Genomic DNA, 21,874 nt, shown 5'->3' with positions numbered 1-21,874 from the left:
GTTACTTCAAACATTTCAACATGGTCACATAGCCACTTAATGGATGCGTCTGGATTAAACTCCCAGGATTTATGGCTCTTAGTCCAGTGGTCATTTCTCCTCTACAAGATAACTAAGACCAAATGGGTAAAGCTTATAACACAAAGCACATGGCGACAAGAGACAGAAACCTAGTCCAGCAATCTAGTTATGTCAAGAAAAGTCTACGCCTTGTGAGAACAGGAAACAAAATGTACTGAAAATACTGGACTATAGTTCGCAATGAAAAACAACTAAAATTAATTTCTCATCATAATATAATGTCATATGTGTTCCCTGTTGGAGTAAGCCTTTTATCTTGCAACGTTACTTATCTCCTAAGAGCTGCCTTTGGAAGAAGAAAAATGAAAGTTGTCTTTCCAAGAACAATAAATAAAAGCAGCAAGTTTTCTTTTTTAACTTATCCCAAGAAAATGCTTAATAACATGGTGGTGAGATATCAGAAACAAGCAAATGCACTAGCAAATGAAAATGCTCTTTGCAAAATGCATCACAAAAGAAATATGTAGAGATTTCAAACATTTACTTAGCAATAAAAATTTAAAAAGAGACATTCAATCAATAGCTGACAATTCAGGTTTACATATGCATTGAGAGTCCTACACTGTACCTCGTGTAACATACTGTAATCTCTTTTTTAATTTGAAAGCATTAAAGGTATTAAATGAGTTATCGCACTGAGCCTTCAAAATACCAACTGTTACAGCTTCCAGGATTTTTTTTTAAGTGAGAAATAAGCACAATATCAAACCATTTCTTTCTCCAAAAATGCTGATTGGATTCAAAGAATATTTGATTCTTTTATTCCTTTAGAACCATAATTAAAGTCTAATTACCAAAAAGAATAGCATTCTACTATACTAATTCAGGATAATCACTGGGGACCTCCATTCAATTCCCAAACCTTGAACATTAGAAAGTGTACAAACAGAACCCGCAAAACACATCAAGGATACTTTTCAAATTGTGAAATGGAATGTAATTAACAGAATAATCAGCACTTCAATGGAACTTACTTGCCCACTGCTGATCTGTTTTGGCTATTTGCTCTAGATTTAAATGCCAGCATTTACAGAAATTTTTCTATTTCTACTTTACCACAACTTTACTTAAGGGACATTTCTTTTGGAACATGGTCCAATTTAGGTGCTATTTGGGGAGGGGGAGTTGATACCTGATGCTTTGAACCTTAAACTAATCCCAGCTTATTTTCTGAAAGAAACATCTAATTGGTCAAATTAGTCTTCAGATCATTTGGCTTAAGGCTGTGGTTCTCAAACTTTTAGTTTCAGAACCTCTTTAAACTATCAAAAATTATTGAAAACATCAAAAAGCATTTGCCTATGGGGGTTGGTCCCGTGGCCGAGTGGTTAAGTTCACGTGCTCCACTGCAGGTGGCCCAGTGTTTCGTCCGTTCAAATCCTAGGCGTGGACATGGCACCACTCATCGAGCCATGCTGAGGTGGCATCCCACATGCCACAACTAGAGGGACCCACAACTAAGAATATACAACTATGTACCAGGGAGCTTTGGGGAGAAAAAGGAAAAAAAAAATCTTTAAAAACAAAAGCATTTGACTATGTGTGTTGAATCTATTAATGTTTACTCTGTTAGATTTTAAAACTGAGAAATTTTAAAAATATTTATTCACTTAAAAATAATAATAAACTGATAATAAACATGTTAAAATATATTTTTATAAAATTAACTACACTTTAAAGACAGAATATTGAATAAAAATCATGCCATTGTTTTATAATTTTTGAAAAGCTAATTGACGTCTGGCTCAATAGAAGACAGCTGTATTCTCTGCTTCTGCATTGAATTGGCTGCTATACCACACATCGTGTGGCTTCTAGAAAACTCCACTGTACGCTCATAAAAGAATGAGACAGAAAAAGACAAATAACATGCTCATGTTAGTATGAAAGTAGTTTTGACCTCAAGGACCCCTTAAAGGGGTCCCCAGACTACATTTTGAAAACTGCTCCTCTAAAGATATTAGTTTGCATAAAATAGAAAGAAATTTTCAGTTTACTACAAAGATTTTTTCATGGAAAATATTTATAAATATCTATATCTATGAAATCTGTTAAAATATCCAAATTTACCCATTTAATCTGCTGCATGTAAAACAACCATAACTACAAGAGAACTACTCTCACCCATCTTCCCTCTGTGCCTGGTTCAGTTAACAGAGGTCTTACTTCTACCTCCACACTCTACCTCTACTGAGCTTTCAGACATGAGTGTCCACTGTCATAGATTTGATATCTCCAGTGGGATGTCTAATAGGCAAAGTTAACATTTAACTTTGACAGAACAGAGCTCTTGATTTACTTTCTTAAACATGAACTCCTCTCACTTTTTTCCATCTCAGAAAATGGCACCACCATTCACCCGACTATTTAAATCAAAAATCTTAAAGTCATTCCCAACTGCTCTTTCTTTCAACCCCATATCACATCTATGAGCTACCAAAATAGATGACACTTCCCTCATCTCCCATGCTACCATCCTAGCCCAAGTCAGGATTTTGCTTGGGTCACTGCTATAGTCTCCCAACTTGTATCCCCACTTCTCCCACCACTCTACAATACATTACATTTTTTCCAACCTTTGATTATTAGGGTAATCCACTGTTCTACTTATAAAACATAAACCAGATCATGTTCCATCTAAACTTAAGCTCCTCCAATGCTCTCTAAATCTCTTGGAATAGCTACTTACAGGGTCTTTCATGGGACCTTACCTCTGCCAACCTCTCCAACCTTAACTCATGCCATTGCTTTCCTTCTGTCTCTAACATACAAAGCTTTCTCTATCTTTTAGATTTTCCACTTGCCATTGGCCTCATCTGGAATCCTCTAGCCACACATTTGGGTCTGGCTCCTTCTTGTCATTCAGGTCTCAATTCAGATGTTACCCTCTCAGGGAAGCCTTCCCTGGCCCCCCCCACCCCCCCCCCCAATCATTGCCAGACCCATCTTCATGATTCTGTCTTACATCACCCTAGTTTGTTCATAGCACCCATCACTATCTGAAAGTATTTTGCTTATCTCCATGTACGTTCTTTGTCTTTTTCCCTTATCATCATCATCAGGATGTAAGTTCTAGAGGAGAAGGGACTGTGTATGTCTTGTTCACTATTATATCCACAGTGTCCACTGAGACATAGATAGCATTGAGGATGTATTTGTAGGAACTGAACTGTAGGAATGAATAAATAATCAAATGAATTAATAAATGAATCATAGTAAAGAAATTGTATTGCAAAAAGAACTTATTAAATACTTTCTTTGCTATTCTCAATTGTCGAGGAAAATACAAAGAATTTCATATATTCATGGACTACACTCAGTCAAATCCACACTCTGATTTATCTACAACACCCTTTCTACTTTTGTAGAAACACGCCATATGGAGGGGGAGGAAAACATGGTAGTTTAGCAATGCCTGCTATGTATATACATAACCTAATTCTCAACACAAAGAAAAATCTATTAAAACATTTTTCTTATTTCATATGACTTTGACTTTTAAAATTGAGGTAATAAATAAAAATTTAAATTCACAGAATTAAATGAAGAAATATCAAGACTTTCCACACAAGTCGTCATAATTTTCTTTTAAAAGAATGGCATGCAAAACGAAGCTCAAAGACCTATAAACAATGTTTTTCCTTTGCAGACTAATTTTTAATTCACTTGAGAGCCTATCGCCAATACTTAAGGTAATTGTTATTAATCTTATTTTTCTTGTAAATTTAAATTTAACCATTGATAGCATCCTTTATATGACATTACCACTACCCATCATCTCCTGAAATATAATCTGAACTCTGAAAATGGATAATTTCATGTAAATTCATATACATACACATGGGCACAAAATATAAGTATCTGTGTATGTTTATTTCCAACAGGGTGAGTCAATAAAAATCTTTGCACTGGAAATATAGCAGCAAATTATTAAAAATCTTTAAAGAATGGCTTTAATTTGAGGGCATGTACCATCATTGAATGAACCACTCGGGACAGCACAAATCTATATTAAGAATATTGCTGAAGGTATTAAGTATTCTAAAACGTTATGAAATGCAATGCAATACAAGAGTAATGGAAAATCAAGCTCTGCAAACATAAGCCAAATATAAAATATAACATTAAATTATGTTCTTCTAGCCATAAAAATGAAGAAAAAATATTTGACTAGTATGCGAATGGCTTTCAGTGAAAGTTATTACAATAGGCTACTAAGTAAATTATAAAACTTTTGTGGAAAGTTTTAATTTTCCTCTGTAAATTCACAATTGTGTATTTGTGAAATGGAAAACCACCCTTCCTAAGAGTTTGACTACCTTCACTAGATGCTTTTTCTAATATGGCTTTGCTATTGATGAATAAACAGAGTAGCTTAATTTGCTTTGATATTAAAAAGCGTACAGAGTAACTTCACTGTTCTCATTAAGTTACACAAGATAGCAAACACCAAGTAAATAATCTGTTGGTTTTAAAAGGGTTTCCTCTCATATATTTTTGTAATAGCTATAAGGTAGTTTTGTGGTACACAGAAAGCAATTTGCTTTAGTAAAGATGGGCAAATGAGGCAGAAAAAGAAAGGGTACTAAATAAATCATTAGCGAAAATACACTCAATAAGAATTTCTTGATATTTATATATGCATGAAATATTAATTTTCAAGAATTGATTTTAATACCATTTCAAGTCATCTATCATAATTCTAAATCTCTGTGCACTAACCAAGGAAGGTTTGTACAAACATATTTTCATTTTCATCAGAAAAAAGTTTAAAGAATATCCTAAACGTAAAGATGAGACTCAGACTGCAGGTTTCCAAAATCACAGTAGTTAAATTCAGATAAAGTGTGCGCAGTTATAGGCTGTGGTTCTCAAGGGCGGAGTCATGGGAGAATTCCAACAAGGACTTCAGAGATCCATTCCCATGTCCTCTGGCATGGGGGTGGGGTGGGCTGTTGCCATGGCAGTCACACCACACAGCTTCACTGTGCCTGGAAGTAGCTCCTACCTACCCTGCCCCTTGAGAGTGTGCCAAAATGATTACTAACCATTCAAGGATTTTTCATTAGAGAGATGGATATGAAAAGCATCAGTCTATCCAGCCCTCCCACAAAAATCATTGGAAATCTTGTTAAAGACCCTGAAGAAATACACTGAAGTGTTTTTAAAATGAACTCACAACAATTTTAGAATGTTGTTTAATGTTCAGCATGCAAACTATGCAACAATTCCATGTAATGATGGCTGAAGTAAATTTTACCTCATTAGCAAGAAATCAATGTGTTATTACACTATTGCCAAGAAGGTCCACATTTTCTTTTCACTTTTTGCAGCTATGCTGTTTTTGTTTTTAATTTTTACCAAAAATGTATTTTTAAACTTTCAAATTTGGTATTCTCTCAAAACTGAAGAATGGAGAGGTGGATATTTTAGCAAAACGAATCAGCAGCATGGAAATAAAAATTGTAACAGCTAAGTAATAGTAGGAGAAAAAAGATACTTTTTAATATAATCCATGATCTGCTTTACCAATTTCAGATTAATTTTTTGAAAAACTTGATGGCTTTTCAATTACCATCTCAAAAAAACAAGCATAGCAAGTTTTAATTATTTTAGCTTTCAAGAGTCTTCAAAAGTAAGAAAAGCCACACTATTCATCTTTCTAACATAATAAATTCAATTCCACCATTAATAATTTAGAAAGAAAATGGAGAACTATATATTAGTAGAACCACAACAAGGTAAGCCTATATTTTACAAAATCATACAAGAACTTAAGTAGCCAAATGAGTATTAAGAACACCATCCTTCAAAATATGAAAGTCTTTCAATAATGATGTTGTAGATCAAAACATCTTGTTAATTTTTCTTAAACTGTACAAGAAATGCCATTATTTTATAATGGTATATATACACAGATCCTTACCTGTTTTAGCCAAAAAAGAAAAAGCATTACTCAGCTTAATCATCTGCCTCTATTCATCAAATGTCACTAAATGACTTGTGATTATTTCTAAATATAAAACCTACCCTCACAGAAAAAAAAATCGCTGTCATCAAGCACATTCAAAAACATATTTACTGTCCCCTGAGGGCAATCTATAAAGAATTCTTAAAATACGTTGGGAAAAAAGAACATAGAAGCAAAAACATATTGCCTTTCCAGCTTCCTGCTTTGAAAAGGACAGCTCTCCTTTAGATTATAAATAGGGATATATTCCTTGATAGATAGTATCTTACATACCTAACCTACGCACATGCCTTCATGGACACCCACATACGCATACACACACAAGAACATGAAAAACACTGCCTTCCAAGATTTCTTACAAAGACACAAACAGCACAAACCAAGAAGAAGATTGATATATTTGACTACATTAAAATTAATAACTTCTGTTCATCAGAAGACAGCACAAAGCATTAAAAATACAAGCTATAGACGGGAGAAGATACTTGCAATGCATGTAATTGACAAGGATTAAGCTCCAAAATGTATAAAGTCAACCAATCAACAAAAAAATGGGCAGAAGATGACCACAGCCATTTCCTGGAAGAAACACAAACAGTACATAAACATATCAAAAGAAGTTCAACCTCCTTAGTAATCAGGAGCAAAATAACTGGAAACAATCCAACTATAAGCAACAGCAGAAAAGATAAATCAATTGGGTTATATAGTGGAACATAATATTGAAGAAAAAAATTACGTAGCAAAAGAATACATGAAGTATTATTAGATTTATATAATATAAGGTACAAAAATATCCAAAAGTAAGCATGCACACTGCACATAGGAGCGAGTTTTCAAGAGGAGGCTTTGGGAAGGCTGGGTTCTCATAAGCTAACTTGTAGGATATCTGTTCACAGACCCACAGACTCAGAATCTTGGAGTTTGGGGAAGGGATAGGAGATATGTTACAAACAGCCACAGGGAATTCCTCTTCCACCCACACAAAATTTCTCCCAGCAGATGCTATGCAGTCACTGCTAGAACGTCTCCTGAGATGGGGTTCTTGCCATCACAGCAGGCTGCTCATTTCACTTTTGGAACATATTAATTAGCAGAATATTGATTCGAAAGTCTACTTCCCTATAACTTGCATTTCTTCTTTGGTTGTCTAGATTCGTGAAAAATAATTCCCTTTTCATGTGAGAATGTTTTCTGCATTTAAAAACAGTTATCCTTTCCTCCTAAACCTTCCATTTATATACGAAACAATGTCAATTTTTAAAAAACATGTGTTATGCTTCCTAGACTCGTTCAAGTACATTAAAGTCTTTTTTGAAGCTTGGCACCCCAAAATAAACATGATAGCCCACATACCACCTAAATATCTCAGTTCCCGGTCTTTGCCATGGACTCCATAACTGAAATACATTTTAGTATTCAAATTTAATACTACCAGATTCTCTATGTATATGATAACTTTTTATAAATAGATGTTTGTTCTGTGTTTATATAAGCAGTAGATAAGCTTGCTTTTTAACATTAACATTATAAGCTTGGTCCTGTAAAGGAAATGCAAAAATAACTTTAAGTGCATTGGTATTTCAACTATTCTAAAGACAACTTTCAGATTAACATGAAAAACTCATAAGGCCAAAAGGCAGCATCTGATTTGGGAGATTAAAATGGTCTTTTTCTCCTGTTAAACTTACTGAGAGAGCTAATTCATATGAAAATGCATTCAATTCCCACATACTCTGAGGTAGTGTTTGAATGCCACCTGACAAGGTGGGGTTCATCATTAATGTTTACTCTTATATGAAATTCCTCTTTGAATGTCAGCATTCAGTACAGCATTTAATTACATAAAGACAGTAAAAATGTTTCAGGGGGCAGGGGAATAGAACTTGCTGTATGAAGTTGTACAAGTTTACTGTCCATGGCAGCTAGCATGGCTCCAGGCTACGCTGAAGAATAAACAGCGTTGGACATCAGCAGAATAGGCAGATCTGGCATCAACCAACTCACTGCAAAAGGAAGCAGACGGCCAGTCTTCAGGAGACAAAAGTGAAATCTCAGTGCAATAACAACAGAAACATGGGGCTAGTGCCTGAGAGTTGCTGTGAATAACCAGAGATCACTTAGCAATTAAAGAAAAGAAAAAAAAGAAACTACAGGCCCAAATCGAACTCACTTGCCCCACAACAGCAAACTAAGACTCAACTGCAGTTTGAACCTCTCCCAGGAATGTGACCTTTAACCAGTCAATCTGGAATTTCCTGATCAGTACTAATGAGATAATCTGCAGGATAGACCCCTGCCTTTCCTCCAAAGGAAGGTGACCTTGCCTAAAATAATCCTTTCTTTTGTTTGTGATTCCTTGCCCCATCTCCTTTCTGCCATTAAACACCTTCCATTTTATATAGCTCCTCAGAGCCCCATTCTACTTGTTAGATGGGACTCTGCCCAATTTATGAATTGCTAAATAAAGCCAATTATATCTTCAAATTTACTCAGCTGAATTTTGTTTCTTAACATAGCATTAGTGTACAAAAGCCCTATTAAAAGAGTTATTTGTGTGATGAGCTGAAAGAACTATTCCTCCTCAAAAAGAATTTAAAGAAAAAAACCTATGAGAAAAACAAAATCAATGCTATTGATTGTAGACAGAAAAAATAGGGACTTCAAAGTACACCGCAGAGGTTAGTGTTAAACAATAAGGATACAGAGATGAACCAAGATTAAGCCAAATTACAGCCATTCCTTCAATAAGAAAAAGACAACTAACAAGAGGAGAGGCATGGATGGGAGACGATCCATACAGAGGTCAGTAAGCAGTTCCATGTTGAAAGAATGCAAAGAAGCCTAAGAGATATTCATAGGAAACATCTGGATTATTTTCCTTTTGAACTATTGCCATTCAAGTTCTATTTTTTGTTGCAAACAATCAAATGACTTTTATTAGAGTATTTGCTTAATGCTGTGCATCTTTTACAGGCTCCCAAAACTGAGACCGACATAATAAATATGTAACAACAGTACCCTTAATCTGTACTTCAAAAGGTAATTGCCCAGTCGTTAGGTATGGCAACGCTGGAGCCAGACAGCCAAGCTTCGCACTTCAGCATACTGGTTTTATGATCTTGGACAAGTTATTTAACTTATCCATGCATCAGTTTCCTCACCTATTAACATGTAGATAAGATAATACCTACCTCTTAAGATTGTTATGAAAATTAAAAACTTAATCCCTATAAAGTGATTAAACCGTACATTCATGAGGCACAATGACAGACCACATATATGACTGCAGTCCAATAAGATTAGTACCATACAGCCTAGATGTAAGTATACTCTATGCTACTCACACAAAGACAAAATCATCTAATGACGCATTCCTCAGAAAGTAGCCCCATCGTTAAGCGATGCATGACTATATCTGGCATATATAAGTACTTCATAAAAGCTATTACCATTAACAAGTGCCTCAAAAAAAACTGATTTCATTCAAAAGTTTCACTCAAAGTAGCCAATGGTCAAAGAACACTAAACAGACACTTGCCATTTTTAGAAAATGAAATGCAATCTATCTGCTTCTGCAATGAAAAAAATGTATCTATCTGCTTCCGCAATGGAAAATCACAAAAGACGTGTGTGGGGACCTGGAATTGGCCACCCCAAGATATGTCTCTTTGGCATCAGGATTATTTGAGGCTGATTGCTTTTGATAAACTGGGACAGGGAAGGAGGCTCTGAGGAATGGAACTTGCCCTTTGTTAGGACACATTTACATTTGTAAGGTAAATCTCTATCTGTAAAGGTGCCTCCCTCTCTGTACCTGGAAGAAGAAAGGAGATGACCTTCTCTCTAGAAACTCTTGATCAATACCAAAGGCAAAGACTTAAATCTGCATTTTATTGTGCTTGTCTAGTAACCTCCTGTAACTGACTTCCCTCCAGCTGCCAATGCTGGCATTTCTTTAAGGATTAAGCATCTTTCCTTAGGCTAGGAATTGATTGCTGCGCTCACCTGTGGCAGCCCAGCTCCAGACAATAGACTTGCCTCCAGCTACGCCCACTGAGACAGCAGACCACTACCAGCTGTGTCCATCATGCACTGTGCGAACAGGGCAATCTTGTGACTATTGTGGGAGGGACATTTCAATCACATGTGAAACACCCTGTTTGGGGGTATATAACCACTATGTGCACCCCACTTCTTCAGTGTCCTTTCTTCCTTCGGGAAGAAAGGCCCCGGGCCATGGTTCCTCATAAAGCTTTGTTTAATTTTCTCTTGCTATTCTGTCTCATGTGAATTTAATTCGTTCTCCGGCCAGACGAACCCACATTTGGGGAGAGGAAATGTCTTCCTCCCCTACACGTGCAAAATCAGTATCGCTAAGCAAATCAACCTCTTTAATGCACCTGAATGAGACATTTTTCAATATGAAAATATTAGATTCCCGAAGAATATGTTTTAGTCACATGATCAACTCTAAATCACTAAGTCAGAATTTGTTCTATTTTGGATGACAGTGGGCAAAAGTTTATCTTTATGGACAGCAAGAATGTAAGGATATTAACAAATGTTACATCATAAAAGGCCAATGTCTATTTGTTTAAGAAAATAAACATTATTCAAGTATTTTTGTGAGTCACTTATATACTTGAAAACATAATTAAAATGTAAACAGAGTCTTAGCAACTTAGTCTACTTACACTGCTGCCTTAAGAAACTAATACCAAACAATTCTGATAAAAACTTGAAACCGAAACTTCTACTAGCCAGCAATTGTAAGTATCTCAAAGTCACGCAACTCATTTTGCTTGAAAATACATGATAGTGTATTTACACTACCTCCAGATGACTATTCCTCAGTCATCCTAATTAGTGAAGTCCTACCATATGACTATCCTCTTTTGTTAAAATGATGAGAAACTTTAGCATTTAGGTATGCAATAATACTTGGGAGACTGCCCAGGCTAAAATAAAAATCATTTAACGCACATCTTAAACAAGCATTTTATGAAGAAAACTTCATTTAACTGAAGAGAGACAGGAAAAATTGGACTGATTTTCCATGTAAACACCCTGGGTGTTTTTCTGCATGTCTTGATAATAAGCAAGTTTGTGAAAGATTCTCTACAGTGCTTCATCCATTGTTACTATGGTATACCCTTTATAAATATTAATGGTCACAGATGAAAAAGAATCCATCTATATTAAGAACATTGCCATCGAAATTTTGAGGAGATTGAATGAGTTGATAAAAAACTAATTAAACAATGAAACATTTCCTCAATTAAAACTTATAAATATGCTAGATGTTTCTGTGAAGATATTTTTTAATGGAGATTAGCATTTAAATCAGCAGACTTTCAGTAACAGTAGCTTTGAATAAAGCAGATTAGCTTCATAATGTTGGTAGGCCTCATCCAATCAGGTGAAGGCCTTAATGGAAAAGAAACAGACCTCCTCTGAGGAAGAGGGAACTGCCAGCAGGCAGCCTTCAGACTTAACTGTCGCATCAACTCTTCCCTGGGTCTCTAGCCTGCTGGCCTTATCCCACAGATTTTGGACTCACCAGCCTCCAAAATCACGTGAGCAATCCCTTAGAATAAATCTCTCTCTCAATACATACACACACACACACACACACACACACACACACACACACAACACACACACACACACACACACACACTCCCCTACACATCTGCTTCTCTAGAGAACCCTGAGCAATTCATAACCCCGTAGTTAAGAGCTTGAGCTCTGAATCCAAGTTGCTTGAGTTCAGTCTTTACTATAAACTAGTTGGGAGACCTCAGCAAATTACTTAACCTCATCGGGCCTCAGTCTCCTCATCTTATAAAAGAGGATAATAAATATTAGCCCTTACTTCACAGGACTGTTTGGAGGATTAAATAAATATTATACATGGGAAGTGTTTAGAAGCAGCATGCTCTACACATTGGGAGTTGTTCTAAACACTCAGTAAATATTAACTATGATTTCCAAGCTTCTTCTAATATGGCTAGTTAACTTGCAGTTAGTTTTAGAAACAGGAACAGTATGGATAAATAGAACTTTTTTTAGAAAAAATTCACAAGATTGTGTGAAATATCAATAATTAGGATTTGAAAATAGCTGAAGTAAAGTGTGCAAAACTTTATACAAAAGTTATATTTTTAAAAACATGCCTGCCAATAAAATATCTGAAAAATCAAATAATATAAACCATTGATATATTATAATCTCAGAAATGCTTTAAATTTGGTTTCAAATTGTTAGTAGTTCTTAACATTTCGCATCTGTATTCATAGTCTACATCCGGCCTCTATATATTTCTTGCATTTTCCTCATCCCTCCTGCTCACTACCCACATATACCCTTGCCCTATAATTTCATCTGCTTTCTCTGCCATTCTCTTCCAAGTATATATCATTTGCATTTTTATTTATTATGTCTTGTTTTTATCATAAGAAATTCTAGCTGAACACTTATTTCCTTTTGGCCCAGGGAAAAACTTTATAACACTGACACAAAAGCTGAAAACTGTAAAAGAAAAGAATGATAGAAACTACTACTTAAAAATTGAACACCTAACCTGTCAAAAAGACTACGAAGAAAAATTAACAGGTGAATGACAAAGGCATAAAAAACACTTCTTATGTACTGTCAAGTATTTAATAGAAACAATAATACTGATTATTTGATAACATTTTACACTTTAAACATTCATACAAATTGCTTCATATTAACTTCATAACAATCCTGTAACGAAGGTACAAAACAGGGCTTTTCAGGATTGGCACTGAGGATATTTTGGGCCAAGTAATCCTTTGCTGTGGGCAAGTGCCCTGTTGAGCAGCATCCCTGGTCTTTACCCACGAGATACCAGTAGCCTCCCCTACCTGCAACTTCATCCCAATTGTAAGGACCAAAAGTCTCCAGACATTGCCAAATGTCCCCTATGGAACAGAATCAACACCAGTTGAGAACCACTGCCAGAAAGAAATGGTATCTTCTTTTTTACAAAATGGGTGAAACTCAGAGAAGTTAAGTGATTTGCCCAAATGCACTCTTTCTCTTAACGATCTATAAACTTCACAGTTATAGGACACCGCCATGAATGTTTTGGATAAAACTATAATTGCCACCTAATAAATCAAATGTGATTTTTGTATGCCAACTGTCTTATATTCCAGCTATTTCTGAAATCACTTTCTTCTCAGCTGATTCAGTCATTATTTCAGGCTTCTTTCTTTCCACAAAAGGAAAACATGCCATTATAAATCCCAAGTTATAAATACACTTTATGAAAATTTACCTAAGCATAAAACATATTTACACAGAGCATGCTTCAATTTTTTTTCAAAGGAGCTTCTATCTTAGTTTGTGCAAGATTTATGAAATAAGCTATCACTCATTAATTAGGCAGCTAATATGCCATCCAAACTTTATGATCTGCCTCTATCAGACACATAAAACACAGAAAACATTTTTTTTTCTTTAAAGAATTTTTTTTTATTTTTTCCTTTTTCTCCCCAAAGCCCCCCGGTACATAGTTGTATACATTTTAGTTGTGGGTCCTTCTAGTTGTAGCATGTGGGACGCCGCCTCAGCGTGGTTTGATGAGCAGTGCCATGTCCCCGCCCAGGATTCAAACCAATGAAACACTGGGCTGCCTGCAGCAGAGGGTGCGAACTTAACCACTCGGCCACAGGCCCAGCCCCAAACATTCTCTTTTTATAGAAGAATCAGAGCAGGAAACCTAGTCATATATTGAAAGTTAGAGTTGAAGACACTGATTATCTGACCAAAAATAGACTTGAGCTTCCATTGAAGCTTTATGAGCTTGCTCAATGATCTGACAGTGTATGGTCTTATTCAGTGCAATAAATAGCATTTCTTTCACAGTATCATCCCCTTCTTATGTCTGAAAAAATACTGAATTCTCATCTTAACATTCTAAACACAAACACTTCATACAATTAGTCAACTACTGTATCTAAGTAGTGTTCCATCTCTTTTCAAATTGTTTCTCAACAAAGAAGGGAAAAATAGAATTGCCCCACGTAATACATTGCCATCTGTGTGCAGGCTGATAAGACGAAAAGGGGATATTTGAAAGTCAGAGGATCAGAGTTACAAACCATACCTTCCATGACATACACCAGTGATCCCACATCTCCTTCTTTGATGATGCAACTGTCTTTGCCGTACTCCACCGGGTACATACAATCCACAATCTCCTGGATCTGCGACAGCTCCAGGTTCTTCATAAAGTCATTGTCAAGGATGGCTTCCTTTATGAGATCCTTAGACCTATGGCAAGAGAGGGAAGATTTACTGGCACATCTAACAAGGGCTTTCATAGTTTATGAGGTTTAGCGGAGCCGTACAGTGTTTTGGCACACTCCAAATGCATTTTCTTGTTAGGAATCCAATAATTTTCAGAAAGATTTGAGAACAAAGTAATTCCATGGCACTAGAAAAGGCACTGAGAAATTTTCTTTTAAGTATCATTTAATGAATATGTGACCAACAAACAAACAAGCAAAATCAAACAATTCCATTTTGTTTTGAAATTTTTTTCTTTTAAAGATTTTACTTTTTTTCCTTTTGCTCCCCAAAGCCCCCCGGTACATAGTTGTATATTCTTCACTGTGGGTCCTTCTAGTTGTGGCATGTGGGACACTGCCTCAGCCTGGTTTGATGAGCAGTGCCATGTCTGTGCCCAGGATTCGAACCAATGAAACACTGGGCCGCCTGCGGCGGAGCACGCAAACTTAACCACACAGCCACAGGGCCAGCCCCTGTTTTGAAATGTTTTTGAACCACAGATATCGTGGGAAAACCACTGGACAGACATTTTAAATTGAAGTTTGCAACTTAGTTTAAGAATAAATATGAACAAAACACAACAAAATTTTATAGAATGAACACTATTATTACTAAATTTATATATTATAAAAGAATATCAGGATGATTGTACTATACACAATTACAGTAAAACACAATTTGTTTACTTATTTTTGTGTGTGCTTCTTCCACTAGACTTTATGCTCTATGACGGCAGGGATCATTTTTAATTTTTTTCCCTACTATATGCCCGGTATGTACTACAATGCCAGTTGCAGTTATGGGTGCTCAAGAAACATTCTGGGGGCCCGGCCTGGTGGCGCAGCAAGTAAGTTCACACGTTCCACTTCGGTGGCCTGAGGTTCGCTGGTTTGGATCCCAGGTGCAGATCTACGCACTGTTTGTCAAGCCATGCTGTGGTAGGCAACCCACATATGAAGTAGAGGAAGATGGGCAAGGATGTGAGCTCGGGGCCAGTCTTTCTCAGGAAAAAAGAGGAGGATTGGCAGCAGATGTTAGCTCAGGGCTAATCTTTCTCAAAAAAAAAAAAAAAGAAAGAAAGAAAGAAAAAGAAATATTTTGGATTAAAAAATAGTAAGAATTGGATTTCTAATTAGCTATTTGAAACAACTGGTAGAAATGCCTTTATCCATATCTCATTCTTCTTTGGAGAATATTTATTTCTTCAGCAGCTTAAATTTAGGTAACTAGGCAGTACTTTAAACACAACATGCTTTAGACATGGAATTAAATAGGTAGTCAGTGGGAAAGATATTTATAAATTCTATATTTGGGATTGAGTGGTTAATAGGAAAGTTTTACAGAACTTCAAAGATGATGATAATTTGATTCCATGGGTTAAAAAGCTCCAAATGACTTCCTAAGGATACAAAAATGAAAGTAAAGAGAAACCAAGAAATATACTGTCAGGAGGAGCGCAATCAGAGTACCATGAGAGAAGTGAGAAAATGGTAAGACAAAAGTGAAGACCTTAGAAAGGCAGAGAGGAAGCAACACATTTGAAGTTTTATATTAAAAGTCTTAATTAAAAAGCATCTGACCACAAGATGGTCTTTGTCCACAGTTGCTTAACAAGTGGCTTTTAGAGACGTGACCTGCAGTAGTGAATACTGACGAATGCATTAGCCCTCCTCATTTCTGGATGGCTTCTTATCTAGACCTCAGTCTGATTGGTCTAGCCTTCACACATTGTGTTCTGAAATGATATGGTTTTGAGTAATAAAAATGAAAACAATTCAGGGGCCATCCCAGCGGCGCAGGGGTTAAATTCACATGTTCTGCTTCAGCGGCCCAGTGTTCGCCGGTTTCGATCTGGTTTGAATCGGTTTGGTGCAGACATGGCACCACTTGTTAAGCCATGCTGTGGCAGGCATCCCACATAATAAAAAAGTAGAGGAACATGGGCATGGATGTTAGCTCACGGTCAGTCTTCCTTAGCAAAAAGAGGAGGATTGGTGGCAGATGTTTGCTCAGAGCTAATTTTCCTAAAAAAAAAATAATAAATTATAAAAAAAAGTTGTTTGTAAGACTTTTACTTTAGTATGACAGGGCTTATTTAGCTGTATTTTTTAAAATTTTGCTTATTAAATTCCAGCTTGTCAAAACTTTATTTCTTCTGAGGCAAAGAGTTGCTTCTCTGGAGTCTTCAACACAAGACACAAAACTTTCTCCCCATCTACGATTTTCTTGAGATCTCCTTTCTTAATCTTCACCATACCTGACCTCAAGAATACCAGTAGCACCTTCATCATGACACCTGAGATGTATTGTTCTGGGATTATTTTTCCAAATACCAGGACTTCTTTGATCTTCAGGAAATTAATTTTAATCAAATTATGTACTATTCTCTTTACTTAAAATTCCTTTATTTTCTTTGGGCCAGAGAGTGAGGCCATCAATGGATTCATATTTTCTAATACAACCAAGATGAGATGTTATCAATTCCAGAATCCCAACTTTTAGTTACAGATGATATCTTATCTTTTGGGAAATATTAATAGTGCTCCATTAAAAATCTAAGTCTTAGAAAGATTAGAAATAAAGTCCTCTTCCAAAAAAACTAATTAGTTCAGTCCAAAGATGATTTGAAGAAAGCCACTTGCTCTCTTCCCATAAACAGTACTATTAACCTGTTTTATGAAGACAGAAAAGATAAAACGGTAAGGTCTAACACAATCCCTTAGAATTATCCAAATTTTCCAAGTTCTTATCACAAAGTGTGTGGTTGGAAGGGGCATTTCAGGATGCTCTAGCTGCTCAAATTTCATTTTAAATGGAGGACATTCCATCAAGTCTCTGAGGAAATGAAATGGAGGCTTGTGTCACTTTAAAACAAGCTAAGACATATAAGACCTATGGCTTATCATTTATCACTTCATACAGGTATTGCCCGATAACATGTTTACCTCTGAAATGTCACAAATAATTCATCTCCGCTTTCACAGCAAGACGGAAATCTTACACCTCTGTGTAGTGTAAGTCAGAGATGTACTCAGTGAGTAATATTTAACGCCCTACCTCTTCACATAATTTTCCTTTAAGTCTTTTCCCATTCAGGGCTGGAAAACTTAGGTCAATTCTCCTTAGTCTCCACTTACTCCAACATTCTAGACTAGAATCAATCAGAGACTCCACCTAACTCTTCTTCAAATCCTTTTCTTTCCCTGAAGAAACGGTCAGACACTCACTGTAACTAGACGTGATGCTGCATGTGAGATCAGTTGAGCTGTGTTATCAGTATGAGAACTGCTATCACAAGTTCCAGAAGGTGGCTATCTGCTCTAACCCAGAGTATATATTTTAACAACATTTTGTAAGAATCCAGCAGCCTGATATAGGAGGTGTTAGAAGTAAATACAAAGATTTTGATTTCTGATTCTTCCTCTCTGATTCTGTGTACAAATAATCTATTTTTAAAAACTTTTTTCTGGGGCCGGCCTGGTGGCATAGTGTTTAAGGTCACACACTCTGCTTCGGTGGCCCAGGGTTTGCAGGTTTGGATCCCAGGCGTAGATCTATATACCACTCATCAAGCCAAGCTGTGGTGGCATCCCACATACAAAAAATAGAGGAAGATTGGCACAGATGTTAGCTCAGCGATAATCTTCCTCACAAAAAAACCTTTTTTCTTCCATGCCCAAAATGTGTGGCTTTTTAAATCCAAACACCCATAAAAGTAACTTGGTCATTCCAAGCCAGCCCCATTGATTTGTCATCATCAAATTGTCAGCCTCTGAAATATTGGCTATATATAATGGTGTGCTGGTAAACTGGCTTTCCAGGAAAAAAAAAGCCCTGATTTGTAGCGTTTGCCAATTTCTATGGTATAAATACTCCCACCATAGCCAATTTCAAGTTACTAATGCAAATTCAACTTGCTTGCAAAATTCCTGAAAATTTAACAAGCAGTTCTTATACAAGCTGGTACAAGTTAGCTCCAGCACATCACTGGATATAGATTATTTTTCTAACACCCTAAGATTTTAGTGTGTCTTAATTTATATATGCTGAAACCAACACGATGATCCTTTCTTTTCTTAAAGATTTCATTAGATGGTATACTATCCCCAGATAATTTAATGCCAGGATTAGCAATAGTTTTTCCAAACTCTCAATTTTAGGAAAATAAATTGGAAATTCCACTTCCCCATTTACTTATCGCAGAGAAAGTTCCTAAACAGACACAAAGAATATTTGACAGAAATTGTCTTTCTACCAAATCTTAGGTAAAACTAGGTAATTCTATGGTGAGTATAGGGAAATATATACTTCCTTCTCCAACAAGGGAGACAGCATTATTCACTATGAATAAACAGAGCCACATTAGTTTTCTCAACATTAATAAAAGGACATTTCACATTGTGGTTACCCTGAAGTAAGCTAGCAACATCTATGGAACATTAGGCTTATTTCATAGGGTGGGGAAGGCTTCAGATGGGGTGGTCAGGAAGGCTTCTCTGAGCTGAGGACTGCACGACAACAAGATCCAACCATGCAAAGATCATGGGAAAGAGCATCCTAGGTCAAAGAAAAAACAAATAAAAGGTCCAGAGTGTAGAATGAGCTCGATGTGTTCAAGGATCAGAATGGAGACCTGTGTGGCTGAAGCATGGAGTGAGCAAGAAGGAACAGGATGTGAGAATGAGATTGCAAAGGTAGGCAGGAGTCAGGTCTCACAGAGTCTTGAAGGCTGTGATAAAGAGTTTTATTTTATTCTAAAGCCTTAGGAATCTAGTGAAGGATTATAAGAAGAGGTATGATTTACAGGTAATATATCAGAAATAAAGAAGAAATAATATAAATCTACTTTGAGATGCTACTGAGTTCATAGAGGTTTTCTGTCACGTATTTCATCGTTAATGGATACTAAAAGCATAACTTATTATCACAGTAATAAGGAATTCATATAATTGAAACTCTTGGGAACCACTGGCTCATAAATCTTACATTTACTTGGACTTGGAATCACTGACTCTCAGGCAACTTTTACATAACAAGAGAGAATGAAGTCTCATCTCCAATTTCAAGCGATCTCCAGAAGGCTAAAGGTTACTCTCCATTCACAACCTTTTTTTAGATTAGTCTCCCCTTGAACACATACCAGGCAAAAGGAAATATGCCCAAAACAGCCATGCCCAGAAATGTGAGAATTAATATCCGATCCCTTCATTTGACAAAGACTTCCAGGCACTTTAAAAAATAGTCAAAGCTATTAAATTATTAGTAAGAATGAAAATCAGCTAAAGCAATTAAAAAATGTAGTACAAAACTTCTATAATCAACTTTTTGTTTTTTTTTAAAGATTGGCACCTAAGCTATCAACTGTTGCCAATCTTCTTTTTTTTTTTTTTTTTTTAAGGATTGACACCTGGGCTAACAACTGTTGCCAATCTTTTTTTTTTTTTTTTTTCTCCTTTATCTCCCCAAACCCCCCCTGTACACAGTTTGTATATCTCAGTTGCAGGTCCTTCTAGTTGTGGGATGTGGGACGCCACCTCAACGTTGCCTGACGAGTGGTGCCACGTCTGTGCCCCGGATCCGAACTCTGGGTTGCCGCACCAGAGCGCGGGAACTTAACCACTCGGCCACGGAGCCAGCCCCCTCAACTTTTTGACTATAAAACAAACCTCACTAAATCTCTTTAGCTCTCAATGGTCAGTTTCAGCCTCAAATGTCAGGAGAAGTAGTAAATGTAGTTTCAAAGTCACCTTGACTTACCGTATAGTCTTTGCAGTTGGCAACTCAGAAGTCCAAACTCCTACTGACAGCTCATAGTTCCTTTACTCAGATCAGGTCATTGCAGGGCCCCTTAAGAGTTTCTAATTCCAGGAGTCCGTGCAGCAAGATAACTCTATCTACCTACCATGAAATATTCGATTAATCACCTATAAGCAAGAAAAACTCTTGGACCCTCTCATGGCCCCAACTGTTCAGATTCTGCTCAAACAGTGGGCCCCATTTCTTGTCTAACAGCTTTCCTGAATGAACTCTCTAGATATAAACTGGTTGAGAGCTAAGAAATCTCAATCAGCCCACATTTTTTAAAGATAAAATTTAGTCCTGCAAAGCTACCGTCCAATTTAGATATTTCCCAAAAACTGAAAATCAGTTTTCAACAAGTTTCAGACTGTATTTTCACATCAACCAACTCTGCTATAGCTTTCCCAATCCCAAAAACAGTCATGAAGAAATCAAAACTCTGCAGTATTCACACCTATAATCAGTATTGGATGAAAATGTAGGAATCACTGAGCCAAAATATATGATAGCAACATAGCTCTTAGGTGACCAATGATATTAATCTCTTGTCTATCACATGCATCATACGTAATTTCCAGTTGCCATTCCTCTTCCAACTTTTTCCCTGTAGTTCTAAACTAGATGAGTATCTAAATGAAATTTAGCTATTGTAACTCTAAAGAAAAACAATAATTGAGGAAAGGAAAAGACGGCTAACTCATAAAATACTTGTTTGCTCAAATATCCCTTAAGCTTTTCCTTTTTAACTAATACTCTCAACTTTATTCTCATTGATTAGGAACAGTGCTAAGTAGCTCTTGAAATCACCAATTAGATGTTAACAGATGGAGCAGATTTGTACTAATTAAAGGAAAAGAAAATCATTGTTCTTTGCAGGTTTTCATCAATTTCCGAAAAGTCAATATTAAAGTCTCCCATTCAAATATCCAAGCCACTCAGTGCTCCAGAGATGCACTTTACAGCTACTTCACACCAGTGAGCCTAACTTAAATGAGGGCAGCCTCCAAAAGAGCCCAGATCAAACTCTTGTCCTGTAAGCTCCTCTTTCATATCACAGAAGTAGAATTGAGGGGTTTCACAGAAGTATTGTAAAGGACTTCCCATGAGAACAATGACCATAAGAATTGCATGAGAATAAGACCATACACCTTACATAACAGAATGTTAGAATGACATGCCCTGATCTATTATGAATTAACTCTATTTTTCAACTTTAGATATCTAAACTACAAAACAGAGAAATGATTGGGAAGAGAACATTTGGAATATATTTATATGCCCGATTGCTATTTAACACTTTAAAGCAATTTTTTAATCTTTCAAAACACATAAACAATTGAGATCTCTTAGAATTCATTTGTTTCCAACAAGGACAACATGATTGTACTATGAACATCCATTAAATTCGTCACCACTCAGGGTGATCTTGCCTAAAAGGCATAGATTGGGTGCTACGATGTTTTGTCTAGTCCTCTGAAACCCAGTAGCTCATGTCATCACCATGTGTTACGCAGTGTCATTTCAATTATTGCAATGGCTTGATTTTAAAATCCATCATCAAAGAAGTCATTTTAGAAAAATTCTGCTGTTCAGATGCTTCTCAGATTTAATCTCTGGGATAAACTGCCTTACATTTTAAATTACCTTACATTTGTTTGCATTCAGTGGCAGAAAAATGTTGCTCTACCAACCTCCCAC

General features: G+C 36.3%; 1 protein-coding gene across 1 annotated transcript in view; it reads right to left on the bottom strand.

Moving 5' to 3' along the window:
• Positions 1-21,874, bottom strand: part of PRKG1 (protein kinase cGMP-dependent 1) — a 1,115,575-nt gene that overhangs the window by 1,028,091 nt on the left and 65,610 nt on the right. Inside the window, exon 2 of the mRNA XM_070562421.1 lies at positions 14,193-14,359. Coding sequence (XP_070418522.1) covers positions 14,193-14,359 — 167 coding nt within the window. The remainder of the gene's footprint in view (positions 1-14,192; positions 14,360-21,874) is intronic.

Source organism: Equus przewalskii, chromosome 1, assembly GCF_037783145.1.
Source record: "Equus przewalskii isolate Varuska chromosome 1, EquPr2, whole genome shotgun sequence".
Taxonomy (NCBI): Eukaryota; Metazoa; Chordata; class Mammalia; order Perissodactyla; family Equidae; genus Equus; species Equus przewalskii.
The sequence above is the reverse complement of the archived record's forward strand: the minus strand, read 5'-3'. Positions and strand labels throughout refer to the sequence as shown.